Source organism: Lagenorhynchus albirostris, chromosome 18 (assembly GCF_949774975.1).
Source record: "Lagenorhynchus albirostris chromosome 18, mLagAlb1.1, whole genome shotgun sequence".
NCBI classification, from domain to species: Eukaryota; Metazoa; Chordata; class Mammalia; order Artiodactyla; family Delphinidae; genus Lagenorhynchus; species Lagenorhynchus albirostris.
The window spans coordinates 39,103,885-39,131,055 of NC_083112.1; the positions used below are offsets into that span (position 1 = coordinate 39,103,885).

The 27,171-nt window shown below is 35.5% G+C and overlaps 1 protein-coding gene across 4 annotated transcripts in view; it reads left to right on the forward strand.

Moving 5' to 3' along the window:
• PCDH9 (protocadherin 9) overlaps positions 1-23,768 on the forward strand; it is a 982,686-nt gene extending 958,918 nt beyond the window's left edge. For all 4 annotated transcript variants that reach the window (XM_060128964.1, XM_060128967.1, XM_060128966.1 and 1 more), the window contains one exon: positions 23,395-23,768. In XM_060128964.1, the coding sequence (XP_059984947.1) occupies positions 23,395-23,768 (374 nt within the window). The remainder of the gene's footprint in view (positions 1-23,394) is intronic.
• The last annotated feature ends 3,403 nt before the right edge of the window (positions 23,769-27,171 follow it).

Genomic DNA, 27,171 nt, shown 5'->3' on the forward strand with positions numbered 1-27,171 from the left:
AAATGTTAGTAGTTAGGTAAAGCATTTAGTTTGATGCTCAAAAATATTTTGGAGAGATAAAATATGTCTGGCTTTGATGAGAGTAAACCTAAGGAGATTAAACATTGACTGATGAATTTCATACAACAACTAGTTATAAAGTATACTACATGCATTTTTGATACCTAATGGGCTCTTTGAATGGTTAGTGATATTTTATTTATGTTTTCAACATTGATCTTTAAGTTGGCATCATCTGACATCCAATTAATAAGCCTTTAGTTTTACTTGTTAGATGATGCTAAATCAGTTCTGAGGATTGTGGAAAAATACAAATAGTTTTAGAAAGATTAAAGACATAGGAATAAATAAAACTAAGTTTATTGTAGGTTTCACAACTGAGGAAGATAAAATACAAAAATTTGAATGCAATGGCTATATATCTTTCATTTCATTTTTATAGTGATTATGTACAACTGTCACCTAGTTAATGTGTCCAACTGATTTTGATGCTCACAATAACCTCATAATGAATCGAGTATTATTGTCTACAATTTTAGAGGTGAATTAACAGTACAGAGATGTTAGATAAGATCCCAATGTCACTGTCTGTGATAACACAGGTGTTTGAACCTTGGTGCTCAGAAGCGAGTCTAGAGTTCTTTCACCCACACTAGGCTGCCTTTCATGAGACTATGTTTCACATATTTATATAATTCATTGTTTTGGTTATTCCCAGGTTAATATTTTTAAAGGAGTGGCTAACAGGGTACATTTAGGGAAAAGGGAAGACTTGTGAAGGACATATTTCAGGACAAACTAATTTCTTTTGCTTCTCAAAGTCCTGTACCATGTGGTCTCACATACTCCTACTCACAGAGGCAAGCTCCCCAAAACCAAAGTAAAAAAAAAGCACATTTAAAGAGATTAGTAATGATTATTCTCCTTTCTACCAACTATAAAATAAAATACCGTGGATTTCTCGTATAGGATGAGGGATTTAGATTAGCCATCCCTATAATCAGATGTGTAACTCATACCGGTTTGTTTGTGAGGCTGTTATGGAGGTTTTTTCTTAGCATCTAAAGCAAATAAGCAGGGATTCCATTCTTAAAACTGTGACTTGGTGTGACCGTTTCAGCTTTCTCTAAGGTGATACTTAAGCCTATTTCTCTGGCTTTGTATACAGAAGTGTCTTAATCATTTGAAAGATAATTATATTAAGAAAGATGATTGTGACTTCCTTGGAGAGAAAAAACTAAAGGAAAGAATCTCTGTGGAAAGAGAGAGCCCAATCTAAATGTACTGTAGTTGTCCGAGTGAGAAATGGCAGCTTTTAAACTAAGGCAGTGTGCTTAGGTTGGTTGTGGAGGGGAGCATTTGTTTTATAATTTTAATAGCTTATTTTCATTTAAATTCAATAAATTTATTTTTATCTATAAAGTATAAAACTTGAATAAAATTTCATAATACTTTTTTCATTAATTTCACCCATGGGAGTATAATCATCATGAATTAAGATGCCTTATTCATCTGTGGAATTGCCCTGGTATCAGTGGGTATTTACAAAACAATGTAGAGGACATGGGTGTTAGCCTCAAAGATTTAAAACTGGGAAAGATGAGAGACTGGGGAATAGACGGCCAAGAGAATACTCATGGGGTTAAATACACGGAAGTGGGAAAGAATGGATAATTTATGTGTTTACGTTTTAACCATCCATGCCCTGGTTTAAACCTTATGAAGATGTAATCAAGGTAATGGGAGGAATATAATTTTGTTGTCATGGTGTTTAGTGCAGACTAGCCAAAAATGTGAGAAGTATGGGGCTGGTGAAAACAAGGCTGTTAGAGTTTCCTGAATGTGAAACAACCAGAAACTGAATGGAGGTTTGTTAGAATAATGAGAGGAATAAAGTACCTGAGACATATTACAAGGGAAAAAATAAGCCACAGTTCACGTCAGATTTCTGAATAAGAGGTGGGAATGATCTGCCAGTTTTGCTTCATTACGGTTGTAATGAACCTCTGCCTCAGAACTCTTTCTTTCTAATTCAGTCCAACTCCATGGACACAAGATCACATAGTCAATCCAATGCTGAGACTTTTTTTCTCAGTATCTTTTGAAAATACTTGTATTTATTAAATAGCAACCAAAAACATTAACTTTGACAATTCTGGATAAAATGAGTGACCTCACACCAATGTATTCTCGGATTAAATATATGTAACAGGAACAGTGACCCTATAGAAAATACATACAGTATTTCTACACAAGGATCATTCTTAAGTGCCATTTTTCTAAGTAAATTATAGAGTAGAAAAATGGAAGACATCCTTATATTTCTCTAAATGGTGGCTTATTCAATAAAGGAAAATCAGAAATTTAACCTTGTCAGCTCTGATTGTGGAATAAACTGACATAGTTTAACTTGACACAAATGTTATCTCTGTCCTTAACATTTTTTGGCTTCTGGAAACTTTTTTTTTTTCCATCTCATTGGCTAAAAACAACTATCACAAGTCCCAGAGACATCATAAGTGCACTTAAACCTTAACCCATGGAAGGGGGAAGCAATCTGTCAGGAACCTGAAGATCAGGGTTTATTCTTCTAGTATTTATAGTCTAGCTTCCTGAATAATGATTCTTTCTCAGCAAAGACCACAAAATCCAACCCTTGAGTGGAATGGCACATATTTCTTGTACAGAACTGGAAGTAGCTAGGGACCATGTTGTAAAAATACACATGAAGTTTGCACTACAGAGACCCTACCTGTTTTGTTGTCCAAAATGTGAGTAATATAGATTTCTAGTGAAAACTATTGTCTATATTATATGAGTAGATGATATTTCATGAACTATACTAAAGGTACAATATTAGTAACTTAATCAAAGTGGAGATATTGACATCTAATTTCCCAGAATCGGAGTGAGAGATAACAGATACTCTAAATTTGTGTGTTAAAATTTACTTATTTTCAGCATGAGGAAGTTTTCCAGGTTGTGATGTCCAACCCAGAAATATTGGTGACAGGGAGAACTCAACACTGCTAAACTATCATTTCCAATCACTTGGTGACTTATATTAATCTCAGTGTTCTGAATAATTCTACTTTACAGAAAGCATATTTCTGTGCTTATAAAGTTACTTTGTTCTATTTGATTAGGAAATAAACTTTCTAGAACACTTCACCTTGCAATCAGTTTTTCTGTGCCATCCTTGTTCTGTCTATTATTCTACCTTTTCAAATGTTTTTCATTACAGAGAATGTCCAATGGCTACACCTGCACCTTAGACTATGCTAATTAGCCTATATAGTTTTATTTTACTCTGGTCATGTTTGTTTTAATTACCATCATTAATATAAAATTAATGTCCTCTGTCAACAACAGAGAAGCAGCAGCATGCAGCACTGTTTTTAGAATTAGAAGCACTAAATCCTGTCCCAGTACAAAGGAGCTGTGTAAGTGCTGGCAAGTCATTTTACCTCTCTGAGCCCATCTTATTTACCGGAAAATAACGGGAATGAGGGAGGTGCTCTCTACTGTCTCTTTTGGACACTTATAAAACAGCTAGTCTTATCTACAACACTCACCTATATAACTACCTTTTTCCATCTTGTGAAGAGGAGAACATAGCAGGATAGTGAAGGGAGATGGTGCATATCTTAACCCCGGCGCTATTCTCTCAGAAGGCAAAAAGAAAGTCCTGCCTCACGTATTTCATGTGGTCTGTCATAGTTCCCTGCTCTAATGTATAGTACTCTGCTCCAGTCTCTCCTTTCTTCCTCCTTTCTAGTCCTTCTTTAGGAAAAATAAAAAGAAAGGCAGTAGGAGCTAGGGCAGAATTGCAGCCAAAAAGTAACCACTCTTTTATAAAGCAAAGTCCCATTATATGTATGTATGTGCGTGTCAGTGATACAACTTCACACACTTGCTGGCCCAAGATAGTGAAACAGAGAGGAGAGAGAGATAGCTGAAACAGTCCAGGTTATTCTGCCAGTCATTCCTCCTGGCAGAGTGAACAGATGTCCCTGAGTAAACTGCTGTGGGTGACATGAATGCCTGTTCCCCATTCCCTCATGCTTCTTATAATTGAGCAACTTGACACGCTGAATGGATTTCAGGAGTATTTTGATTATACCTCAATTTTGCCTTAAACACTCAGTTTAAAACCTACTTAAGATGTTACACTATAATGGGTTTCAAAAATATAAGTTCCAAAGCAAACCAGAACCAATAAGGACACTTAAAATAAAAATCAGTTTATCATAAAAGAATCTCCACACTGCTCATAAAATCTGTGCTTTAGAAGCAATAATTCAAATTATGAAAAAAGCCAAGAAACAAAACACTTGAATTCCTTAAAATAAAACCAAGCAACTCTTGTTTTATCAGTGACACAATGATTCAGTGATTTTCTTATTTTATCATTTGTGTTATATTATTATTGTTATTTGCAATATCTCTCTACACATACACACAGTTCGATTTTCTGCTAACACCTCTAAATGACTCACAGTTCAAGAATTGTTTTTTACTAATTTAATCCACTAAGTCAAGTATAAGTAACTGATTAAAGTGCAGACTCCCTCTCAAAGAAAATTTTATAATAGCTCCTTTCCTGAAGTTAATTTTTGAAGTAAAGGCAAATGTGCTGGAAAGGTATTGGGTGGAGGATGTTAAGACTCTCTTTTAAAATGACTGTTAGAAATCCATGTCCTAGTTTTCCTACATAAACCAGTCATCAAACCCAACAGAAGACAAGAGGGCATGAAGACCAAGGATTTCAGGTGTTTTGATGAGTCATTCTATATATCATAATTAGCATCTGCACTGCTATTCTTGTCAAAAAGAAGAATGCTGAATATGTTAACGCTCGGAAATGCAGTAATTCTTTTCATCCTGATCTTACTTAATAGTTCTGTTAAAACTATATTTTTGCTTTTAAAAATTAAACTCATAATGTATCGTAAATTACAGTGGAGGAGTTTTCCTGTTAAGTATGATTGGAAAGAATGTTTTTTAAAAAAAGAAAAAGAGCCAGGGAGCTTTACCAACTCATAGATTTTGTAATCCATTTGGACATGAAATATATAAGGATTTTTCATACATCTAGTTTGGTTAGCAAAACTAAGAATGAACATATGTGCATAGGCAAATGAAATTAAAATGTCCACTAAATACTAATTATGAAATCACTGGATCTAATTCAGAAAACTTCATGTTATTGGTTACTAAAGTATATCCTTTCCAACATTCGTATAACACACTTTCCTAACTGAAAATACAAGTTCTTGAATTCATAAGGACTGTACCCATGCAGTCACCAACAAGTCTGCTGTTAAATAAGCACAGAAAATGTAGCCTGTGCTTTGTTCTCTAATGACATTAAGGAAGCAGATGGCTCAAAAAAAGATGTGTTAGTACAAGTTGGTAAATCATAAGCAGGGATAAATTACCAGCTTACCTCAAATCCAACCCATTTTCCAGTCCCTAACCTCACTAAGTGCTGCCCCTCAAGTTGAACTTAACTGTGTCAGAGTTTTGATTCATGCCTTTAAACACTTGGGCAGTGTCTATATGTGAGAAACTGAGTTGTGGCCATTTTCACAATCAATATTGATCTTCCCTGCCAAAATGATCACAGATTAATTTACATCTGTTATTGAGATAACCAGAGAGAATAGAATGGCTTGGCTTCTCTCCATGCATTTGGTACATTTTGTTAGGTATGAATACTATGGCTCAGGAATGTATTCTCACTGACAGAAAAAAAAATCCAACATGTGTTTCAGGAAAACAGCAAAGATAATATGACACCATTTTAAAATCAATTCCAAATAACAATAATATTCACACCATCCATGCTCCCTAAAATACAGTACATGACCTTGTTAATGTAATTTGGGTCACTTTATCAGTTTCCCTTATGATTTAGACTTAATAATAGTTGATGAGGTAGTAACATCATAAGCCTAGCACATTTCTAGTCCACTGGTGCTGTAGCTAGGCACAACAGACACTGTAAGCTAGTGAAGAAACAAAGAAAGTGTAACAAGAAAGAAAAGTGAACCACAGTGAGTTACAGTGAAGAAACTTTAGTCAGCCTAGAAGGAAAAACAACAAGAAAAAACACTAAATAGTAATTTTAAGTCTTAGAAGAGTTCAGAAAACACTCACAGAAATTGCTTATCTCATCATGAAGCAATTAGAGAGAACAAGTGAAAAAAAAATGCTCTATATGTTTACAAACACAACCTGTGCATCTATAGTGACCACTTTAATTAAACAAACAAATGAAAACAGCCTTGAATTTTAGGTATTGACCTGACCATCCTAGGGATTCAAAGGGCTCTAGCATAGGGAGCCAGCCAGGCAAGTCACTTTCAAACAGCATTAGCTCCTAAAACAGTAGTGATGGCCACCAACCAATAGTTTGTATACATTACAGTGTGTGTGTGTATGTGTGTATATATATATATATATATATATATATACACACACAAATACATTAACAGTGTCATGTTGACCTTCATCCATGATCATGCACCTGGATACCAATTTCAGAACTAGTTTTTTTTTTTTTTTTTGCGGTACGCGGGCCTCACACTCACTGTTGTGGCCTCTCCTGTTGCGGAGCACAGGCTCCAGACGCGCAGGCTCAGGGGCCATGGCTCACGGGCCCAGCCGCTCCGCGGCATGTGGGATCTTCCCGGACCGGGGCACGAATCTGTGTTCCCTGCATCGGCAGGCAGACTCTCAACCACTGCGCCACCAGGGAAGCCCAGAACTAGTTCTTTATATAAAGAAAATATATTTCATAGTTGTCATTTCTAGTTCTCTTTCTAAAATTTATTAGAATATCAACCTCTCACCCTCTGCAAAGAAGCAAATTTTTAAAAAAATCACTAAATCTTTATCATGAGCAGAAAAATCTAATGGTAAATTAACACCCTGCAGCTGACAAAAATCCTTGTATGTCTCCTAGTTCATGGTTTTGGCTTTCTTCAACTTTATGTCAAAAAATTTGAAGAGCAGTTTGTAATCACTGATATATATTTATAGCTCACTTCAGGAGCCAATCAGACATGATCATGTAACAATGCCAGGTATGTGACTTAAGCTCTGCATAAATTGTTTGTAGCATATTCAGAGGAGGAGAGAATACATTTTAAGGGCTGTAAGAGTAATTACCAAGAAGCAATGCTTTTGATTTAGTGAAAAATGCTCTGAAAGGGGAAGAAATTTGGCTCAGTAGCTTGGCTTAAATGGAGGATGCTAAAATCTCCGTGATCTTAAATTGTCTGTTTAATCCAATAACATCTTTTTTCATCTATGCCATCTTTCAGTAAAAAGAGGCTTGGAGACTATAATTAAGACCTACATAATATAGCTATATTAATTAAAATAATGCGACTGTCAACTTGGTAACTGTAACTAAGATAGCACGCTTATGGATAGATAGATGGATACATATACATAGATGTTTCCCAAGTAGTAACTCCAAGTAATTTATTAGCAATAACATGGTTGTGGAATATGCTGTCTGTTGGAGTTCTATTTACATTCCATGTTGACTGGGAGAACATTCTGGGAGTATTTCAGCCAGATAAAAAATACCCTTAGTGCCTAATTTTGAACCAAACCCATACCAATTGTTTTAGATGAAAACTTAACTTTATAAATCTTGCCAGAGGTTCACAGATCTCAAAACCTTTGACTGTCATCTAGAATAAAAAGTAAAGCTTCACTGTGCAGTTCACTTCTATTAGAGAGAAACGAACTGACATCCTAAGTAGTATTGATAATATTTGTCAAGGGCCGGCTGTCTTGTGATTTTATTTATGTGGTAGACTGAGGCACAGCCAGCTCAGGAACTCAAAACAGGAATTAAGTGCTTTAACCACACTTTACTGCATAAAGTCAAAAAAGACACAGAAAAGTGATTTATAAACTTACTAATAATTTTTACCTCCAGTGAAGATATACTGGGTTAGTTATTCTGTAATGATCCATGTATACAGAGTGTGGTACTTGGTGAGTATATAAAGAGCAGAATTTCAAGAATTTTTACTGAAATATTAGAAAGACAATGGAATATTCCATTCATTCTCACTAGCTCTCTTTTCATCAACTCACAAGGCTGCTCTGAATTTTTAAATAATATTTATTTGGAGTTATTACCCCAATAATTGGCTTACATATTATGTATAGTTAATAGAAAGTATAGTTTTCAAACTGATCACAGTTGTCTTGTTTAGTGATAGATGACCATAAAGGATTTTGAAATTGTGTTTTGACCAGTTAGGACTTTAAAATTTGAATTCCACTTGGAAGGTTATCTCAAAGGATATTTATTGGCTTTATATATGGTGATTTACAAAAACAAAAACTTTCCCACCTTTGCTCTCATATATTCAAGTTATCTCACCTGTTCACTTTTTGGTTTCCTGAATAAATTCTTCAAACCTTCCATAGCTCTGTCTAGATTCCAGGCACATTGCACCCATCCCTTTCCTTACCTCTTCAGGCCTAGGAATGGTAATATTTTCCTACTTTTTCAGGTCCTTGCCTCCCTTACTACCCCTTTTTAGTTCACTTTCCTAGCCCACACTCCGCAGAGTCCCTTCATTAAACTCTTTTCACTTAACCCTTTTGAGTGCCAGTCCTGTCATGCCAGAACACTGAAAGATACCCAAGCTATACCAGCTCGCAAGGAGGCACACTTTCACATTGTGATCTGATGGATGCCTCAAAGCCTCCTTTATCTCAAAATCACATTCTTCTGCCATGATGCTTCAAGCATTCATATGTGTCGATTGAAGCAGCTCTGGAAGGCTCTTACTGAAGTGCAGATATTCCTCCAAAGGATAGCAATTAACATTTTGGTCAACAACATTGTAAGATTAATGAGTTTATCAGAGCAGCCAACCACCAATTATGCCCAAGAGACAGGTCATTTTGACGAGACAGATTGGAAGATAATAAAAACATATTTAATTGCAAAGGGACAACAGATCTAGATAGGAAACAAATGTGATAAGCCACAACTCCTCCAAAGAAGTTATTGAACTAAACCAGAGGGGAAAAAAGACAATACCTGAAAACACAAGGTCAAATTTTGCTTACCACAAATTTTTCTCCCTGATACAGAATTAGTGTCAGTACCTCTCCCTTATTTTGTTTTCTTACATTCACTAAGAAGCTATATTCTGAGAGTAGCACTAGTTTTCCTAAAATTTTGCATGTAAACATCAGCTTAATCTTGAGAAAATTTTAAATACGTTTTATTAAATGTGAAAGTGCATTGATGTTGCAACAAAATTGTTCCGTTTCAGAAAAATGATAAACGATTCATATCTTATAAAATTATAATGGCAATATTCTTTGATGATAAATATTGCAATATTATATGCATTGAAGTTGGGACTTATGGTCAACTACCAATAATATAGTGAAATACTAAAGAAAAGTAACTTGTCTTCCTATCCTCAGAAAATTATAGTCTCTGATGGGCAACAGGCAGAACAGAAAATACTGCAAAAAATCTCAGCCAAATTTATATAGATGTTATAAAATTCACATGTAATACTTATCATTTTAAGAGAGAAATCTATCTTTTAAAGACCTATATTAACGAAGTAATTTCTCTGGATTTGCAAGGTGCATTCAGGGATAAACATACATTTAGATCGGAATGGGTAATCCTATGCATTATCCCAAGAGGGCAAGATTTCTCTCCACAATACTCCATTATACAAGCCATTTTCAATAATGAAGTAATGGCATTTTCAACAGTCCCCTTAGGAGATTCTTTCAAAATATAACATTATGCTTCTCAATTTTAGAGTAGTTTTCCTTTATGTACAACTAAATTTAAACAATGAACTACACCATGGTATTCTACATGTGATCTAATGTGGCATATTAACCTCTTTTTAAAATCACACTTTCCCCTAAAATTTGTGAAAAGTAATTTCATTCCCTAATGGTTGTAAGCCAATATATTAATGGAGTCTAAACTACTTTTAGGTTTTTAGTACAATCCCTAATCAAATTATTTTTTTTCTAAATATCCTCCCATTTACCTGAACATACCTGTACCAGGGCTAAATTCTGCGTACCTTTCTGCATCTCATTGGAGCTCTGCTTCAGAATAATTGCTAATAATTACTTTGGTATCGTCAGGCTTTCAAGAATTGTTTTGTTATGTATCCTGTGAATCTGGACTTCTGAAAACATCTGAAGAATTCAGTTAGTGAGAGGAATTATGAACTTTCTTGCATGATTAAGCAGTTCAGTGGGATACAGGAAGCAACCTAATTATGTTTCACTTTGGGGCATTCTACTTGCTTCGACCCAAACTAAGGTATCACATAAGTACTTTTGAATGCACCTATTTTACACTTACTAATACCATTCAGACATTTTAAATATCACCTTGGTAAAATTTTATGCTGTGACCTCTTAGCAATGTTTCTTATGGAAAGGTAAATCCATTTGATTATTAACTATTTTCTGATTGTAAATGACTTGTCACATAATGTTTTGCATACAGTTTTTATGTTAGTTCACTGATTTGGGGTTCCGAACAAATTTCATGTTTTCTTTTCTTTCAAAATCTATCTAGTAATTATCTACAGTATGCCAGGCCATGGTAACAGGTGTTGAGGACATAGTTACCTCGAAGCAAATTACCTGCATTTGCATTGCTTACATTCTAGTGTTACAGCTAGACCATGAACAAATAAATACACTGTGACAGGTAGTAATGAGTGCTATCCAGAAAAATGCAGCTGAGGAAGGGAATAGAGAGTGAATGGTGTAAAGGGTATTATTTTTTATAAGGTGATCAGAAAATGCCTCTATGAAAAATCGAATTTGAGTAAACATCTAAATGAAGTGAGGCCAATGCACAAATTATAGTAAATTGAAGGCCCTGAGACCTAATTAATCTTGGTGCAAGTCAGTGTAGCTGAGCAGAGAGAGTAAGGTGGGGTTAAGGAGAGAAGGTAGCAGAGTGGGGTACAGATATGACATCAGGAGCTGGACAGGAGCCAGATCATATGGGACTCTGGGCCACAAGAAGGAGTGTAGCTTTTACTCTGAAGTCCTTGGAAGCAGAGGAGTGAAGTGTTCTGCTTTAAATACTGTGTTAGTCTGAATAGCCCCCAAATATATCCACATCCTTGTCCCCAAACATGTGACTGTGTTATCTTAAATGACAAATGGGACTTTGCAGACGTGATTAAATTAAGGATTTTGAGATGTGATTATCCTGGATTATCTACATAGGCACAGTGTAATCACAATGGTCCTTAAAAGAGGGATGCAAGAGGAGTTAGAGGAGGTGATGTGATAACAGAAGTGAAGATTGGAGAATGTGTTTTGAACTTGGAGAAGGACCCAGAAACCAAGAAACACAGACAATCTCTAGAAGCTGAAGAAAGGAAGAGGATGGATTTTCCCCTCAGAGTTTCCAGGATGAAGCAGCCTGCTTAACACCTTGACTTTAGCTCAGTGAAATTGATTTCTCAGAATTTTGACCTCCAAAACTGTAAGAGAATGTTATTTTAAGTCACTAAGTTTGTGGTAATTTGTTACAGCATCAATAGAAAACTAATATAAGTCTACTACCTATTTACTTGTAACTATATATACATGCCTCTAGTTAAGGATTAGAGCATAGAATGTCACAGAGTGAAAGAAGGAAGTCCTACTAGGAAATAATAGTGGCTTGAGGTGGTGGGTTTTCAGGGAGGGAAATAGACTAAAGAACTTGCTGATTGACTGTGTATCTTGAGTAAGAGACAGACGTTGTATTAGTTTTCGATTTATGAATTACAAATTACCACAACTTAGTTATAGCAACGCAAATTTATTATCTCAGTTTCCACCCATTTATTATCACAGGAGTTCAAGCAGGCTTGCCATGCCTAGAGTCTCACAAGGCCAAAATCAAGTTATCAGCTGGACTGGACTCTTCTATGGAGGCTCTGAGGAAGAACTGATTTTCAAACTCACGCAGATTGTTGGTAGAATCCTGTTCCTATGGTTGTAGGATTGAGATCCCTGTTGTCCTGCTGGCTGCCCAGCTGGGGTGGCTCTCAGCAATTAGAGGCTCCTCTCAGATCCTTTCTCTGTGGTCCTTTCCATCTTCAAAGACACCAATGGAATATTGAGTCCTTCTTGTGCTTTGAATCTGAGCTTCTTTCTGCTAATAGCTAGAGAAAAACCCCTGATTTTCAAGAGCTCACATGATTATGTTAGGCCCAAATATAGTTTATAAATATAGCTTAGTCTATTAACTAAAAATCAACTTTGTTGATGAGTGTCCTTGTTACATCTGCAAAACCTCTTTTGCCATTGTCTTAGTACAAACTGCTATAACGGGATATCATAGACTGGCTTAAACAAGGAACATTTATTTCTCATAGTTTGGAAGGCTGGAAGGACCAAGATCAAGATATAGACAAAATTGGTGTCTGGTGAGATCCCCTTTCCTAGTTTGCAGATAGCTCCCTTCTTGCTATACATGGCAGACAGAGAGTAAAAGTATTAGTTCTCTGGTCTTTTTTTTTTTTTGCGGTACGCGGGTCTCTCACTGTTGTGGCCTCTCCCGTTGCAGAGCACAGGCTCCAGACGCACAGGCTCAGCGGCCATGACTCACGGGCCCAGCCACTCCCCCTGCATCAGCAGGTGGACTCTCAATCACTGTGCCACCAGGGAAGCCCCCTCTCGTCTCTTTTTATAAGGGCACTAATCCCATCATGAGGACTTTATCCTCATGACTTCATTTAAACCTAATCATGTCCCAAAAGTCCCACCTCCAAATACCATCACATTGGGTATTAGGATTTCAGTGAATGAATTTGGCGGGACAGAAAACTTCAGTCCGTAGCAGCCATATAATTTAACATTACCACTTGTGTGATATCATGTTTCTAGTCCCAGGAATTAGGTTGGAGAATTTTAGAATTTTGCATAATGGTTGCCAATGCTGACTCCTTTTTTTTCTTTTTCTTTCTGAGTTGAGCAAGCAGGTGATCAGTGTGCCATACACAAGAATAGTAAGTTCAGGAAGAATAGTATGTTTGGAAAAAAACAGTAAGAATTACGTTAGTTGGAAATGCCTACTAGAAATACAAAGGGTGCTGAGGATCCAGGAGTCAGATATGTTGATATCGCCATAGGAGAATGATATGGGGCTGAAAATGTAAATTGGGGACTTGCTAGCATATATATGACTTATAAGGCTGCATAATTACACAATTTCACCTAGAAGAGGTGTAGGTAAAGAGCAATGAGCAGTCCAACATTTAGGGGTCTGGAAAAATTTGTGGTGTCATCAAATGAAAATGAAACAGAGAGGCTAGTGATGGACTGGAGAAATCACGAAAGTGTGACAGAAAGAGGAACTTGCTAGAACTGAAAATTCTTGGGCTCCACCTTGAACCTACAGAATCAAAATTCCTGGATGTGGTCATGCAATTTACCTAATAAGCCCTCCAGCTAACTCTGATTCATGCACACGTTTGAAAACTTTAGCTACGCGGAACACTGGGAAAGTACCCAATGGAGGTAAGTAAGTACTCAATGTGCTTGCATCTCCAAGAGAAGACCTTGAAAGGCAGCAGCAGCATCTGAGAGATCATTAGAAATGAAGGAATTCAGGACCCCAGATTTACTGAATCATATTCTGCATTTTAACAATTTCCCCAGGTGGTTCATATGCACATTAACATTTGAGAAACACTGATCTATACTTTATTAATTCAAAGTTATGGTAACATCTATGTGTAAACACACACACACACACACACACACACACACACACACACCCCTACAGATCCCATGCATCATAGTTGATGACTTATTCCATTTAAAAAAAAATCTTTCAGACACCTTTTAAAATATATAATTTATGAAGTCTTTAAATATTTAACAACTTAGCAAAATGTTTTCCCCAAATTCCCCAATGCTTAAAATAACCAGAGACTAATCACTATGCCTTCTGAAGACCATGAAAAATAGAATCTGTAGCCCAGAGACTCGGGGAGGAACAAGGCTCCAGTTATAAGTGTCCCAGGTGAAAATTATCAGAGAACTGGGCAAATAAAAATGAACTTCACCAGTTTATTTTTTCCATTCTAATTAAATACACCTGAAATCTGGGAAAGAGTGGAAAGTGTGTAGACAAATTACTTCACAGTACTGTGTACTTCTTGTCTGGTTTCAGACAAGCACCTTTGAGTTTTTTAAGGGGAGAGAAGATTATATAAATTGCTTTTTTTTAAAAAAATTGGATCTCAGCCTGAAATTCATCAGTAAAGAATTATTTCATTTCTTAATACCTTAGATTTGTTTGCACATCAAATAAGATTTACTATGTTTTTTTGAGAAACTATGTGAATTGTAAGAAATGGAGAGTAATTCAGGAAATATCAGTATATGAGCAACTTTTTAAAATGAAAGACATCAAATATGACTAAAAGAAAGAGTAAACTATAGAAGAAAGTAAATATGGTCTGCAATAATATAGATAAGCTGTTTCATGCTAAGCAATTTTGTCAAGATTTGAGAATTAATTTAAATAATCAATAACCTTAGACTATTGTCATTTCATTGATTGCAGCATCAAATGCTAATTGTGAATAAATAAAATCAAAGATATTTTCTTTTCAGCAATTAGCTTTAGCAGATGAGAAAAAAGGGAGCTGATATTCATGCCATGCTGAAGAAAGATAAAGATTTATAAGGAGGTGCTCTCCATTCTTTGTGAGCTATAAAGTCTATCCAAATAGCAATATCCTCTCTGGCAGAGAATCTGCTGCTCGTGCTGGCTATGTGTTATTGCATTTGGACTGCCTCCATCTGCAAATGTTGACTTTTCATCTGTGACCAAAGAAAAAAATTTGTATGAGGAATGTGTAAAATATTTAATCCATGTTTAGTTGTTAACTAAAGGTTTTGTCAAATCCTGCTTGTGTGGGAATTCTGCAGTTGTTTCTCAAGGTGACTGTAGGTGCTTTCACAATGTTGGGTTAAATTTGAGCCATAAACGAAAACTCTGATGAAGATTTTTACTTAGACTAAGAAATGTAAATACTTGTTTCAATCATACTTTCACATTCCAACACCTATATGTGACCTACGTAATCGACTAATCTACAGGAACAATTGATTTATGATTTCTTTGCCTTGTCTTGGACTTCTCATTAGTAGAATGAAAATAACACTGAAAATTTGATTATCTATGACAAACCACAGTGATATTTAATAAAGGAATTAGAGATTGGTAGAGGTCATGAATCAGAATTTAGTCTTTTACTCTCGATTTTTAGGTGAGAAACCAGGAGACGTGGAATCTAAAATTACTTTCACAAAGTTCATGCAAATTCATTATTTTACTGGGGCTCAGATCTATTTCTATTTGCTTGAGCTATGATGATCATGTGACCTGAGATTTCTGGACTAGTTCTGATTTTAGATATTCTATGCAAGAATCTCTTGAACCTAACATGGGATCAAACAAAAGTTATTCAGTGAATGAATGAGAAATGTTTTTCCCATAGGTATACTCAAGTTTGCCAGATCTACTTTTGGATTTAGACTGTCCACATAACTATGCTGTACTATTTTATATACAAATCTGAGTTTAAATGGCAGTGAAATTTGTACCCCTTGATTGTTTTTCTGAGCAGGGTAATAACTGATATTTATTCCTGTGTGACAGTGATTTTAAAATATTGGTTGGACAAGGATAATGGGATCTAAAGTAGAGATCATGTATCAAAAGGGAAAGTGAGCAATGCTGAATGGTTTCCTCTGTTTTCATGCCAATGCTCATATTCAAAATTAACTTTTACTATTTTTAGATTGGAAGCAAATTAATCGATTTAATTTGTATCTGCAACTGATCAATAAGTATAGTGTGTGGAGACAGTAGGGGGGCCTATCAAGTGACTTTACCTGACATTCTTTCAGGTCCCTGCAGATTTCCATAAATATTTAGCTTTAGCTTTCCACTCAAGATAATCCACAAAAATGATAAGAAATTGTTATGCTACTACATATTGTCTCACAAAAAAATTAAAAAGAATAGAAATAAACTGAGGGTGAAAATGAGCCAGTAAAAATACTAATTTTTTGGTTTTGGTCTCCTAGAGATAGTAAAATTATCTAAAAGCGTACTGGGTGAGAATATTTGTTTCCCTGAAATTTTTAATAGGAAGATTCAGTATGAAAAGGAGCAAGTATAATAATTAAGATTTTTCTTAGTAAATTAATAGCAAGTACAAAGCAAAATTATAGGATAAAAGCCTACTTAAAAATGGAAATTTCTTTAAAACAAGGAAAGACATTTTATTACTGTGCCTAGAGATCAGGCAAACTGCTTCAGCAAGTCCAAATCAGTGGATGCATCTTTCACTTTAAGATGTTTAGTGATGCACAACTCTTTGCATACTACACTCATGCTACCTTTCAAGGTACCTTCTTCTGGGGAAAATACAGACAAACTGGAATTTAACAAATGTTTTGCATAAAAATGATGATATATGCTCTTAACCACAAAAAGACCATTATAACATGACAATCAGATATGTTTTGCATGGAAGAGGTATTTTTCTATAATAAAAATTGAATGAGACAAAAATTGAGTGAGATGTGATGAATCTGAACCAAAATGATATAAAAATGACATCTATTTTACAATTCAATTTTCACAGTCTGTTTAGTCTTATTTTACCCAATAGTAAAAATTCTAAGGAAAATTTATTCATGTAAAAGTGCAAACCGTTATATAATATGAAACCTGACCAGAAATATGAAAGGTCTCATGATTTTTGAAAAAAAATATCAGTTTATCAGTTTCAATCTTTGAAATTAAAGGGTTTCAAACCATCAGTTTGAAAAGCAGTGGGCAACAGGCCAGAAGGTACTTGTTAATTATAGCAGTGAGTTAATCAATGAACTAACAATTCTGCTTCCAGGTATAATAAAATGAGATCAAAGCTCATTCAACTATCCTACCATTTAAGTATAGCTGGAGATCCATTAAATTGGATAGTTTCACATTTTAAACCTGCATGTTTAAAAGTCAGCAATTCAAGCAGCTCTATGACAGCTGTTGATGCCTAAATCATAGGAAAATTATTTTGTTTGGTTTTGAACAGGAAGATGGAGCAAAGATGGAGAGGGAAATACATTGAGAACTGATATAAACATTAACTGAGATGACTTTCAAGAAGCTTTTTATGTGCTTTTGTTTTTGCTTTCAACATTTAAATGCAGAGGCAGATGGCTTGGACAGTTTTATCAGCACTTGTGTCTTTATACATTAAAAAATAAAGAAAGATAACCAAACTCATAGATTGCAGATTGTTAAAGGGGACAAATAATTTAGGTTTTTTAAAAAATCAATAAAAATTTCAGTGTTAAAATAATCATGATGGGGGATTTTAAGTACTTTTTTTGACAAAAAGGAAACAGATTGGTATAATGCTGAAATTGTAGAAAGTATTTATAAGCAGTTTTAAATCCTGATCTGGATTCTAAATAGATATTGTATGATGTAACACAAATAGGACCTCAAAATTTATGAAAAAATTGGAGAGACAGGGAAACATAAGTGCACACATGCACCAAGCACACACACATGCACACACACCATCTCAAAATTTATTAAGAATCCAGCACATTTCTGACACATGTAATACATGTTAAATATTCAATGTTGAGGGAATTATGAAAAGTAAATATAATTATTCAACAATTAAGACGATTCCTTATAGTGATAACATTAAAAATAATTATATGTCAAAGATAAAGGATACTATTTCAGTGAATATAACTTTTTCAGTATTAGTAAAAAATCCCTGATATTTTAAATGATATATATATATATATATATATATATATATTTTTTTTTTTTTTTTTGCGGTACGCGGGCCTCTCACCACTGCGGCCTCTCCCACTGCAGAGCACAGGCTCCGGACGCGCAGGCTCAGCGGCCATGGCTCACGGGCCTAGCAGCTCCGTGGCATGTGGAATCTTCCCGGACCGGGGCACGAACCCGTGTCCCCTGCATCGGCAGGCGGACTGTCAACCACTGCGCCACCAGGGAAGCCCTAAATGCTATATATTTGATGGAGAATCATGAATTATTTTCAATTATATTTTGGAAAATGACAATATTAAATAACAATGCTTTATAAAGAATGTTTTTCTCCCTTTTAAAAGTATAAAACAGGGCTTCCCTGGTGGCGCAGTGGTTGAGATTCCGCCTGCTGATTCAGGGGACACAGATTTGTGCCCCGGTCCGGAAAGATCCCACATGCCGCGGAGCTGCTAGGCCCGTGAGCCATGGCCGCTGAGCCTGCGCATCCGGAGCCTGTGCTGCGCAACGGGAGAGGCCACAACCGTGAGAGGCCCGCGTACTGCAAAAAAAAAAAAAAAAAAAGTATAAAACAAATCAGTAAGTGGTTCTAAAAATGAGAAAAACTAACTGGAAACTATTCAATGTTTAGGATGCTTCAGATTATAAACTTTTAAAAGACCAGGACTTTCAAGGAACCAGTAGAATGACTGTGTTCTCTTTAGTAATTCATAATAAAAATGTTTCATTTTTCTTTCTACCAATTCATGACACAGGCTTTATGGAAGAAAACTTGGAAGCACTGTTATTTCCCAAAATAAAACTTGTGTGTGTGTGCGTGTGTGTGTGTTTCAGGGCAACCACTGGAAAATATATATAGGTCCAAATAAAAAGAGTAAAATTTTCCGTATTTAATGTCATGTCCCAAAATAAAAACTTGCCAGAGAATAAACAAAGTAAGCTTTCCAGCAATGCAGCTCAATTACATAAGCAAATTGTTATAATGTAGTTTAGTATATATATTTTTTCCCTTTTCTTTCTTTTATTCCTTTTTTTTTTTTTTTTTTGCTGACGACTCAGTTCTGTGGCCTTGGCTACTAGCTGGTCAGTTTCCTTTCTTCAGTAAATCCACATCCCACCACTTCCCTTCTAGAGCTCTCACACTTCTAGGTCATTATGCACCCAACTTAATTGCTCCAAAGTTAAGGTACCAGATATCTTGAGACAGACTCTGTGCCCTAGAGCCTGAGAAATTTTCCTAATCAGTCAATCCACAAAGTGCCCTGGAAACCTAGCTACCTCCACCCTGATTGGCCATACATACACTGTCCCCTACAATTCCAGCTTATTGTTACCCTGTTCTTGGTACAACCGTCTATGTGCCCCTGCCTGGTGGCCTTTTCTCCTTTAGGGCTATAAATAACAAAAACTGTCCCTCATGCAAGTGCCATCGTTGTGTTGTGTCGCACTTTTCGATGGATCTTTAAATTTTATATAACAATCAGCTACCTAAAAGACTGACCTAAGAATCCACAAAACTTCTGTAAATTTATTTATAGACTTTATTAAAAGCCTTCAAATTTATTTACAAGAATGAATCATAAGTAAAATTTTCAAAGAGCAATTAATATTATCTAATGGAAAAACCATTTTTTGCAAGTTAAATATTTTGTACAGTACACACAAATTTTAACTGTGTCTTAAATTGTCAGTTATCTGTAAGAACTTTCAGAAAAATGTAGAAATGGAACTTGGAACAAAGTCCCTCTGTTGCCTTTTAAAGGGACAAGCCTCCCTAAACCCTACCTCCTTCCCAATGACACATTTTCTCCTCTCTTAGCTCACTGCTTTTAAGGCAATTATTTGTTTCCCAGGATAGACCCAAAGCTCCATGAGGATAGTGTTGACATCTGCTTTGTTCACTGCTATATTCCTGGTGCCTGTCACAGTGTCAGCATATAGTAAATACTCAGTAAATATTTATAGAATAAATAAATGTTATCAGTTCTGAAAAACAATATACTCTATTTGTTAAAGTGTGTCATTAAATGCTGAAGACTTAGGGTCCACATATACTTATAGACGCACACAGACACACACACACACACACACACACACACACATACCCCTAGTGTTCTCAATTCTTGGGTAATATTCTTAATTTAATAAGATGGCAATGTATATTGGATAAGACTATTTAAAAAATAATCTTGCATATTCTCTCTTTTTTATGTACTCAATAAAAACCTGATGCTATTAATATTTCTAAGGTAGCTGATAATTTATTTTTTACTTTGGGGATATTAACAGGAAAAGAAAAACTTATTAATGATTCTGGAAAAGTAAAAATTAAGGATTGATTTATAGGCCTCAATATATATTATACATCAAATTGGTGATTATCTCTGTTGATGGCTAGAAAGGAGTGAACTTTTTTTTTAATATTGAGTTTTTTATTTTAGCTTTGGCTGCATCGGGTCTTAGTTGCGGCATGTGGGCTCTCTAGTTGTGGTGCACAGGCTCAGTAGTTGCGGCGTGCAGGCTTAGTTGCCCTACGGTATGTGGGATCTTAGCTCCCTGACCAGGGATCTAACCCATGTTCCCTGTATTGGGAGGTGGATTCTTAACGACTGAACCACCAGAGAAGTCCCAGACTTCTAATATATCTCTGCTAAATATGCTAAAACATATTTAGCAGAGAAATTAAATAATTCACTTATTAACTATCACAAAGTATTGCTGAGGCAAAGAGATTTGTTGTTGAGGAAGCTTTTGGTATGATGTTTGCGAAATCAGAATCTTCTAATTACTTAAGGTCTGCCTTTTAAGCAGAGGATATCTTTTTTTTTTTTTTTTTTTTTTTTGCGGTACGCGGGGCTGTCACTCTTCTGGCCTCTCTCGTTGCAGAGCACAGGCTCCGGATGCGCAGGCTCAGCGGCCATGGCTCACGGGCCCAGCCGCTCCGCAGTATGTGGGATCTTCCCGGACCGGGGCACGAACCCGTGTCCCCTGCATCGGCAGGCGGACTCTGAACCATTGTGCCACCAGGGAAGCCCAAGCAGAGGATATCTTTAATAATTTCTCAGGACATTTTCAACATCATAAAATTTTAATTAACAATTAACATTGTTCTTAGATCATTGCTATTGCTAAGCACTATGAGGAATCAGAAGGCTAATAAGTTGTTTTTTTCCATCAATGGATTTTAAATCTAGTTGAGAGAAAACAAAAATGTATACTAATGAATGACATTTTTGTCTTTTGTCCCCCAAAAGACAAAAATGTCATTAAAGTAAGAGTTGAGTGAGTGAGCTCAATTAGGAAATTCATTATTCATTAATAAGGGAAGATCTGTGGAAATCTTCCAGGTGCATGTAAAACATGAATTGGCAAAGTTAGGGAAGCTTGCTGTGGTACCTGGGAAGCAAGCTGCCCCTGGAAAGAATCAGTAATTAAATGAAAACAAGCCAGGCAAAAAGCATCTTCCAGGCCTGCGATCCTGATGTAAGGGGCATTGATTGGTTTGAGCAAAATGTGTTAACTTTGTGGATACAGAGTCACTGAACACACCAAAGCAAAACTAAAAGGGAGAAATTAGTTTGAACTTTTAAAATGTGGGCAGAATTCAGAGGACAGAGAAAGGCTCATAGAGAAGATTAAATTAAATACCCTAGGAAGTAAGTAATCATTCGGGGTTTGTGAGAGAAATAGTTTTAAGTAATGAACGTATGTTTAAAACGATAAAACTATTTGCTCTTGAGGGGATGGGACTATGGGTCAGATGAGAAGGAATTTTAAGGTTATTCTAAAGAGCAGATTTTAGATTTCAAAAATGACTAAAATTTCCGTTTGTATGTAAGAGTACATTTTAGGCATATATTTTTTTCACATCCAGTGTCCATTTAAATGTTGTCTGTGTGTTGAGGTCTCAGGTATTTGCCACCAACTCTTACCTATCTCAGCAGGTATTTCTTTTTTAACATGTAAGAAGTAACTAGAATATTATTAAGAAAAATAGATGTTAATATAAAAACTCCACAATTATTGGGCACTTAAAAATATTAGTAGTGCTAACTTGGACTTTAGCAAAGACCTACATTCCAATTGTTGGCTCTTTTAATAGTTGAGTAGAAAAACTTTCAGGGATATTTTCTTCATTTTTCTCTACACTTTTATTCTGACGACTCTCTACTTTTGAAAATGCTTTATGCCTCAAGCATTCTTGCCTATCCACTTAACCTCATTCGTAAAATCAATTCCTAATTTTCAAGCTACCACTTATCATTTGACTGTTTAATCAAGGGAAAAAAAAAAACAATGACAACAAAAAAAACTTTCCCTTAACCACTTGACACTTGTTGTTTATCAGTAAAGAACTGATGTCCTTTTTACGTAATCAGAGAAGAGTTTACTTTCAAAATCATGGTTAAAATGTTTTAGATTGCCTGCTGGTAAAAAAATAAATAAATAAAAGAAAAATATCTATGATGACTTATTTTCCCTTTGAATATTAGACTCCATGTGACCCAATTTGCAACTTAGCTAGACTTTCATGTTAGTGAAATTTGGGTTAAGAAATCAAGAAAATAGGTTAAGCTTGGAAGGAACCACATGTTGTCTTTGGATGCAAATGGTGTCTTTATTTACTGGGATTTCACAATGTCAACCAGTCAACCAGGTATATCTTTAGTAATATACTTTAGTTAAAACATTCTTTAAAATTATTATTTAACTTTCTAAAATGTTGCAAAGTTATTTTCATGGGATTTCATGCTAAAAACACACGTTTATATAGAAAAACATTTTGTATAACCTTTACAGTATTTTTTTTTTTTTTTTTTTTTTTTGGCGGTACGTGGGCCTCTCACCGTTGTGGCCTCTCCCGTTGCGGAGCACATGCTCCGGACGCGCAGGCTCAGCGGCCATGGCTCACGGGCCCAGACACTCCGCGGCATGTGGGATCTTCCCGAACCGGGGCACAAACCCGCGTCCCCTGCATCGGCAGGCGGACTCTCAACCACTGCGCCACGAGGGAAGCCCTACAGTATTTATTTTTAATGTTATATTTCAAGTAATACTTTTTATATTCAAGGAGTTGATATGTTAGCATATATTTCAACATTGCACATAAAATTTTTGTACTTTTCACTATTTCTCGTGAATATGAGTTTTTTTGTGGAGAAGTAGGACATAAATTAGTAATAATACATATGTCATGGAAAAAGTTCATCAGAAATGATATGTCATGGGTATATCTCTTTACTCATGTCTGTCTATTTATTTTTCTATCTGTCTGTATCTCTAGATATAAATGAAGGCTTAAGGAAAAGAGATAATTCTCACCTCAAGTAAAAGGAATTTTATTCCTCCTATGTTATTCTTAAAAGAATGAGGAATCATATATTTGAATTGTTTACCTTAATACAATTTTCATGAACAAATGAGATTACCAATGCACTTTTTCTCTAAGGAGATAATTTTAAATGAAAACTCTAACCACTTTCTTTCCTTATTTTGTCTCTTGTCCTCTGCAGATGGGCCTCTGGGCCCCCGAGGATTAGCTGAAGCTACAGAGATGTGCACTCAAGAGTGCTTGGTTTTGGGTCACTCTGATAACTGCTGGATGCCTCCTGGCTTGGGTCCCTATCAACACCCTAAATCACCTCTCTCAACCTTTGCACCCCAGAAAGAATGGGTCAAGAAGGACAAGCTTGTGAATGGGCACACCCTGACCAGAGCCTGGAAAGAAGATAGCAACAGGAACCAGTTCAATGACCGTAAGCAGTATGGTTCCACCGAAGGCCATTTCAACAATGGCAGCCACATGACAGACATTCCTCTGGCAAATCTGAAGTCTTATAAGCAAGCAGGAGGTGCTATTGAGAGTCCTAAGGAGCACCAACTCTAAAAAGAAAAAGGCTATATGGGACCTAATAACTTTAAACTAAATAGACATGTTAATACCGTGTGTGTCAGAGCTTTATGTATTCAATAGATCTCTACAACTATGCCCCTTATAGCAGGGATATCCATAACTTTGTGTTAGCACCATGGAGGATGCAGTGTTTTACCACATAAGAGAGAGAAGATAGTTCTACTAGCCATGTGATCTTGTTTACTAGGATTGATTAAACTCTCCAGAGGTCTCTCCATTGTGCAAATATCCTTTTTTTTTTTAACTGCATTTTATTTTGACCCTGGACTGCTGCTATGAACAATAGAATATGCATTTGGAGAGGAAGAAAGTTCCATGGATTAGAGTGACTGACAAACATATCCAGTTAGAAAATTGTGCTCTTTTTGTTGTTGATCTGTGCTGGGACTGCTATACTTGACATTATACTTCAAACGAAATTTAAAAAGATAAGCATTAAACCTATTGTGCTGTTAACAACGTTAGTGGACACTTGTAAGTCAATCAGTGTTAAAGTATTTGTAAATAGAAGCAAGCTATTATTAACAACTTTTGTGTACTTATACCGTTCACCTAAAAAACGTTGTAGCATAATTCTGTGTTTTATGGTTGCTTCTTTTCTTTTTCTGTTTGCCTCTTTGTTGCTATTTTTGTTGTTTCTTTTAGTGAAGTGTTTCTGAGTCTGTCTTGACACACATTGTTCAAAAGATCTCAGATACTTGTAGTGAAAATAAAGGTTCTGGAATCTCGCTTCTTTTATGATAGCTTATGATGCTGGAATTCTATAAGAAATAAAGATAAAAAATGAAAACTTTATATAAAAAAAGGACTTCTGCAAAAGCTTGGAAATTCAGAACCTATTTTCTTGACATCCTTATTTTCAAAGTAGGCAAAAGCAAAATCACTTATTTAGTAGCATAGTAATGGGAAAGTGTTATCCTTCAGAAAGTGATATATCCTGTGCTTGTCACTCATGCAAAACTTATGTATTAAATTAGCATATATTGAAGAAAAATTACTATTCAAAAATAGTTTCAATTGGGAAAATGTGTGTCTACAACTTTGTTGAAATGGCAGTTTGTGTTGATCCTCATATACAATAATGTTGTTGTAACACAAGTGTTAGACCATAGTCACAAACTATTTAATGTGTTGTGCCTTCATGATGTAACAGAACATTCTCCAGGTAGGCTAGTTGGGGGAAATTAAGGGATAGATCTCTAATTATTGCTGTTTAACTGTTTGTTATCATAGTTGGTCAATGCCGGCAGGTACCAGCATCTTGTCACTTAGGTCAAACCAACAGAGTGACAGCTAATGTTAATAAGATCTCAGTTGCACGTGCAAACAAATCCAAATTCGAGCATTCTTAGGAGGTTTTTGTTAAGGCATGACAGATGATTTAAACAAATAAATAGCATGCAACAAAATGTCTTTATTGAAAGAAGTGAAAGTTATCTTAATGCCACCGTTCAACATCAGTTTAAAAGTAAAAAATAAAAGTAAAAAAATGGTTTGCTAATCTGATAGATAATTTGTTCTTACCAAAAATAAAATTACTTTGTAAATAGCAATTCACATTTTTCCACAGTATAATGGAAAATAATGGGTAGGAGTGCATAGCTTATTGAAGTACATATTTGTCAGTTTGTGAGGGGTGTTTGATGACTTTGACACAATAAATATCTAAACAATTATCCTTGTTACTGCTTTGCCAGTTCTAAGTTATTTACAATTATTCAGCTCTTGCAATAAATGTTCTGAATTCCTGACTGTAGTGTGTTAATTTGTGGTCAAAATCCAAAGTGATGATTTTTACTCTAATTGTTAGATAAGTATATGTTAATAAAAGTTAACTTTTAATTAGAAATCAAAGAAAATTTGTTAGGGGTTTAATAATACCTACGTTCTGAAAATAAGTTTCCAAGTTAGGGTTAAATTCCCCTAATGCTCTATGAAATCATTTTCTTGGGAAATTCAGGGAGAAAGTTCACCTTCTAGTCAAGATTCATACAAGTTTCATCAAAGTGAAATTCCAAGTCAGAAACTGGGCAGGTAACACTGGTTATTTAGTGAGGTTATCTTCTTCACTCTTAGTATCCTTTAATAAGATTTCATGAAACAAACTCTCAAACATTTCATTGCTGGCAGAAGAGGACTATTCAGGGATTGAGGCTTTGAAACAAGGGCCAAAACTTCAGCTATATTTATTTCAGGTTAGGAAAATAGGCTCAGAAACTGCAAAAGATAATAAGACTCACACATATGCCATGTGTTTATATTCACCACAGAGCAACTGGATCAGAGTTTTAGGGTAAGTAAACAGGTCTGACTCTTTCTCCACAGCTTTTTGAAGAGTTGTAAAATAAGACTCAGGAGATAGTGACATGGAGGTAAAGATATTTGCTTGGATCAGTGGCTGTATGTGAGACCCTATCCCCTCACCTCTGAATAAGCCAGATTTATCCAGTAGTCTGTGGCGCCACCCTCCTTTCAGGGGCAGAGCCTGCCCTAGGACACAGAGAGTGAATGAATCCTGGAAACAGGCCACTCTTGAAAACAAAAGTCCATGCCTGCTCAGTCCCTCCCTCCATTTTTTACCAGTCAGATGTCATTCCTTTCTGCCTTGAAGAGTGAAAGATGAGAGAAAATAAAATAATTATGCTCCTACCTTTTCTTTCCCTAAAAGAGTGGAATAGAAATGCCTTCCTCCAAACCAGAAGTTTGGAAAAGAAACTCCCCATCCCACTATATTTCTTCTAATAAATATGACAATATCTACTCTTATCAAGGCATTCAGTTATATGCTCTGTAAAAATTAAAATAAGTAACATTACAAACCAAACGGAAGTATTTATTCATTAAGTAAATAATACATTCATGATAACTAATCTTAAATATCACCCACATTATTTTATTGCATAGACATTGAATATTATAAATCACATTTACCTGGAAATCAAAGGCAGTTACATTTCCTAGGAAAGCACATGTATGAAATGTATAAAAATAATGACTTTTAAAGTGATTATCAAATGCTACAGGCTATATGCCACACATTTTCTAAGGTAGATATAGAAATAAATTTATTATGCTAAATATGACCCATTTGAATGAACATTTCTACACATATACTAACATAAAATATATATTTAAATAATGGTTATTCATTAACAGACAACTGAGTAGTCATTTTGCTGCACTGATGCTATTCAGCAAATCTCTTTCAGCATAGAGTGGTGTTCCCTCTCCCAGCACCATCATTCCTTAGCTAAAGTAAGAAATGCAGCTGAGGCCCAGAAGCCATTCTAGTATATATTAAACTCTCTTGAATAGAAGCCAGGAATGGCTAATTATTATTAATAAGGAGTTTTGGAAGCCAGGGATAAAAGAGATG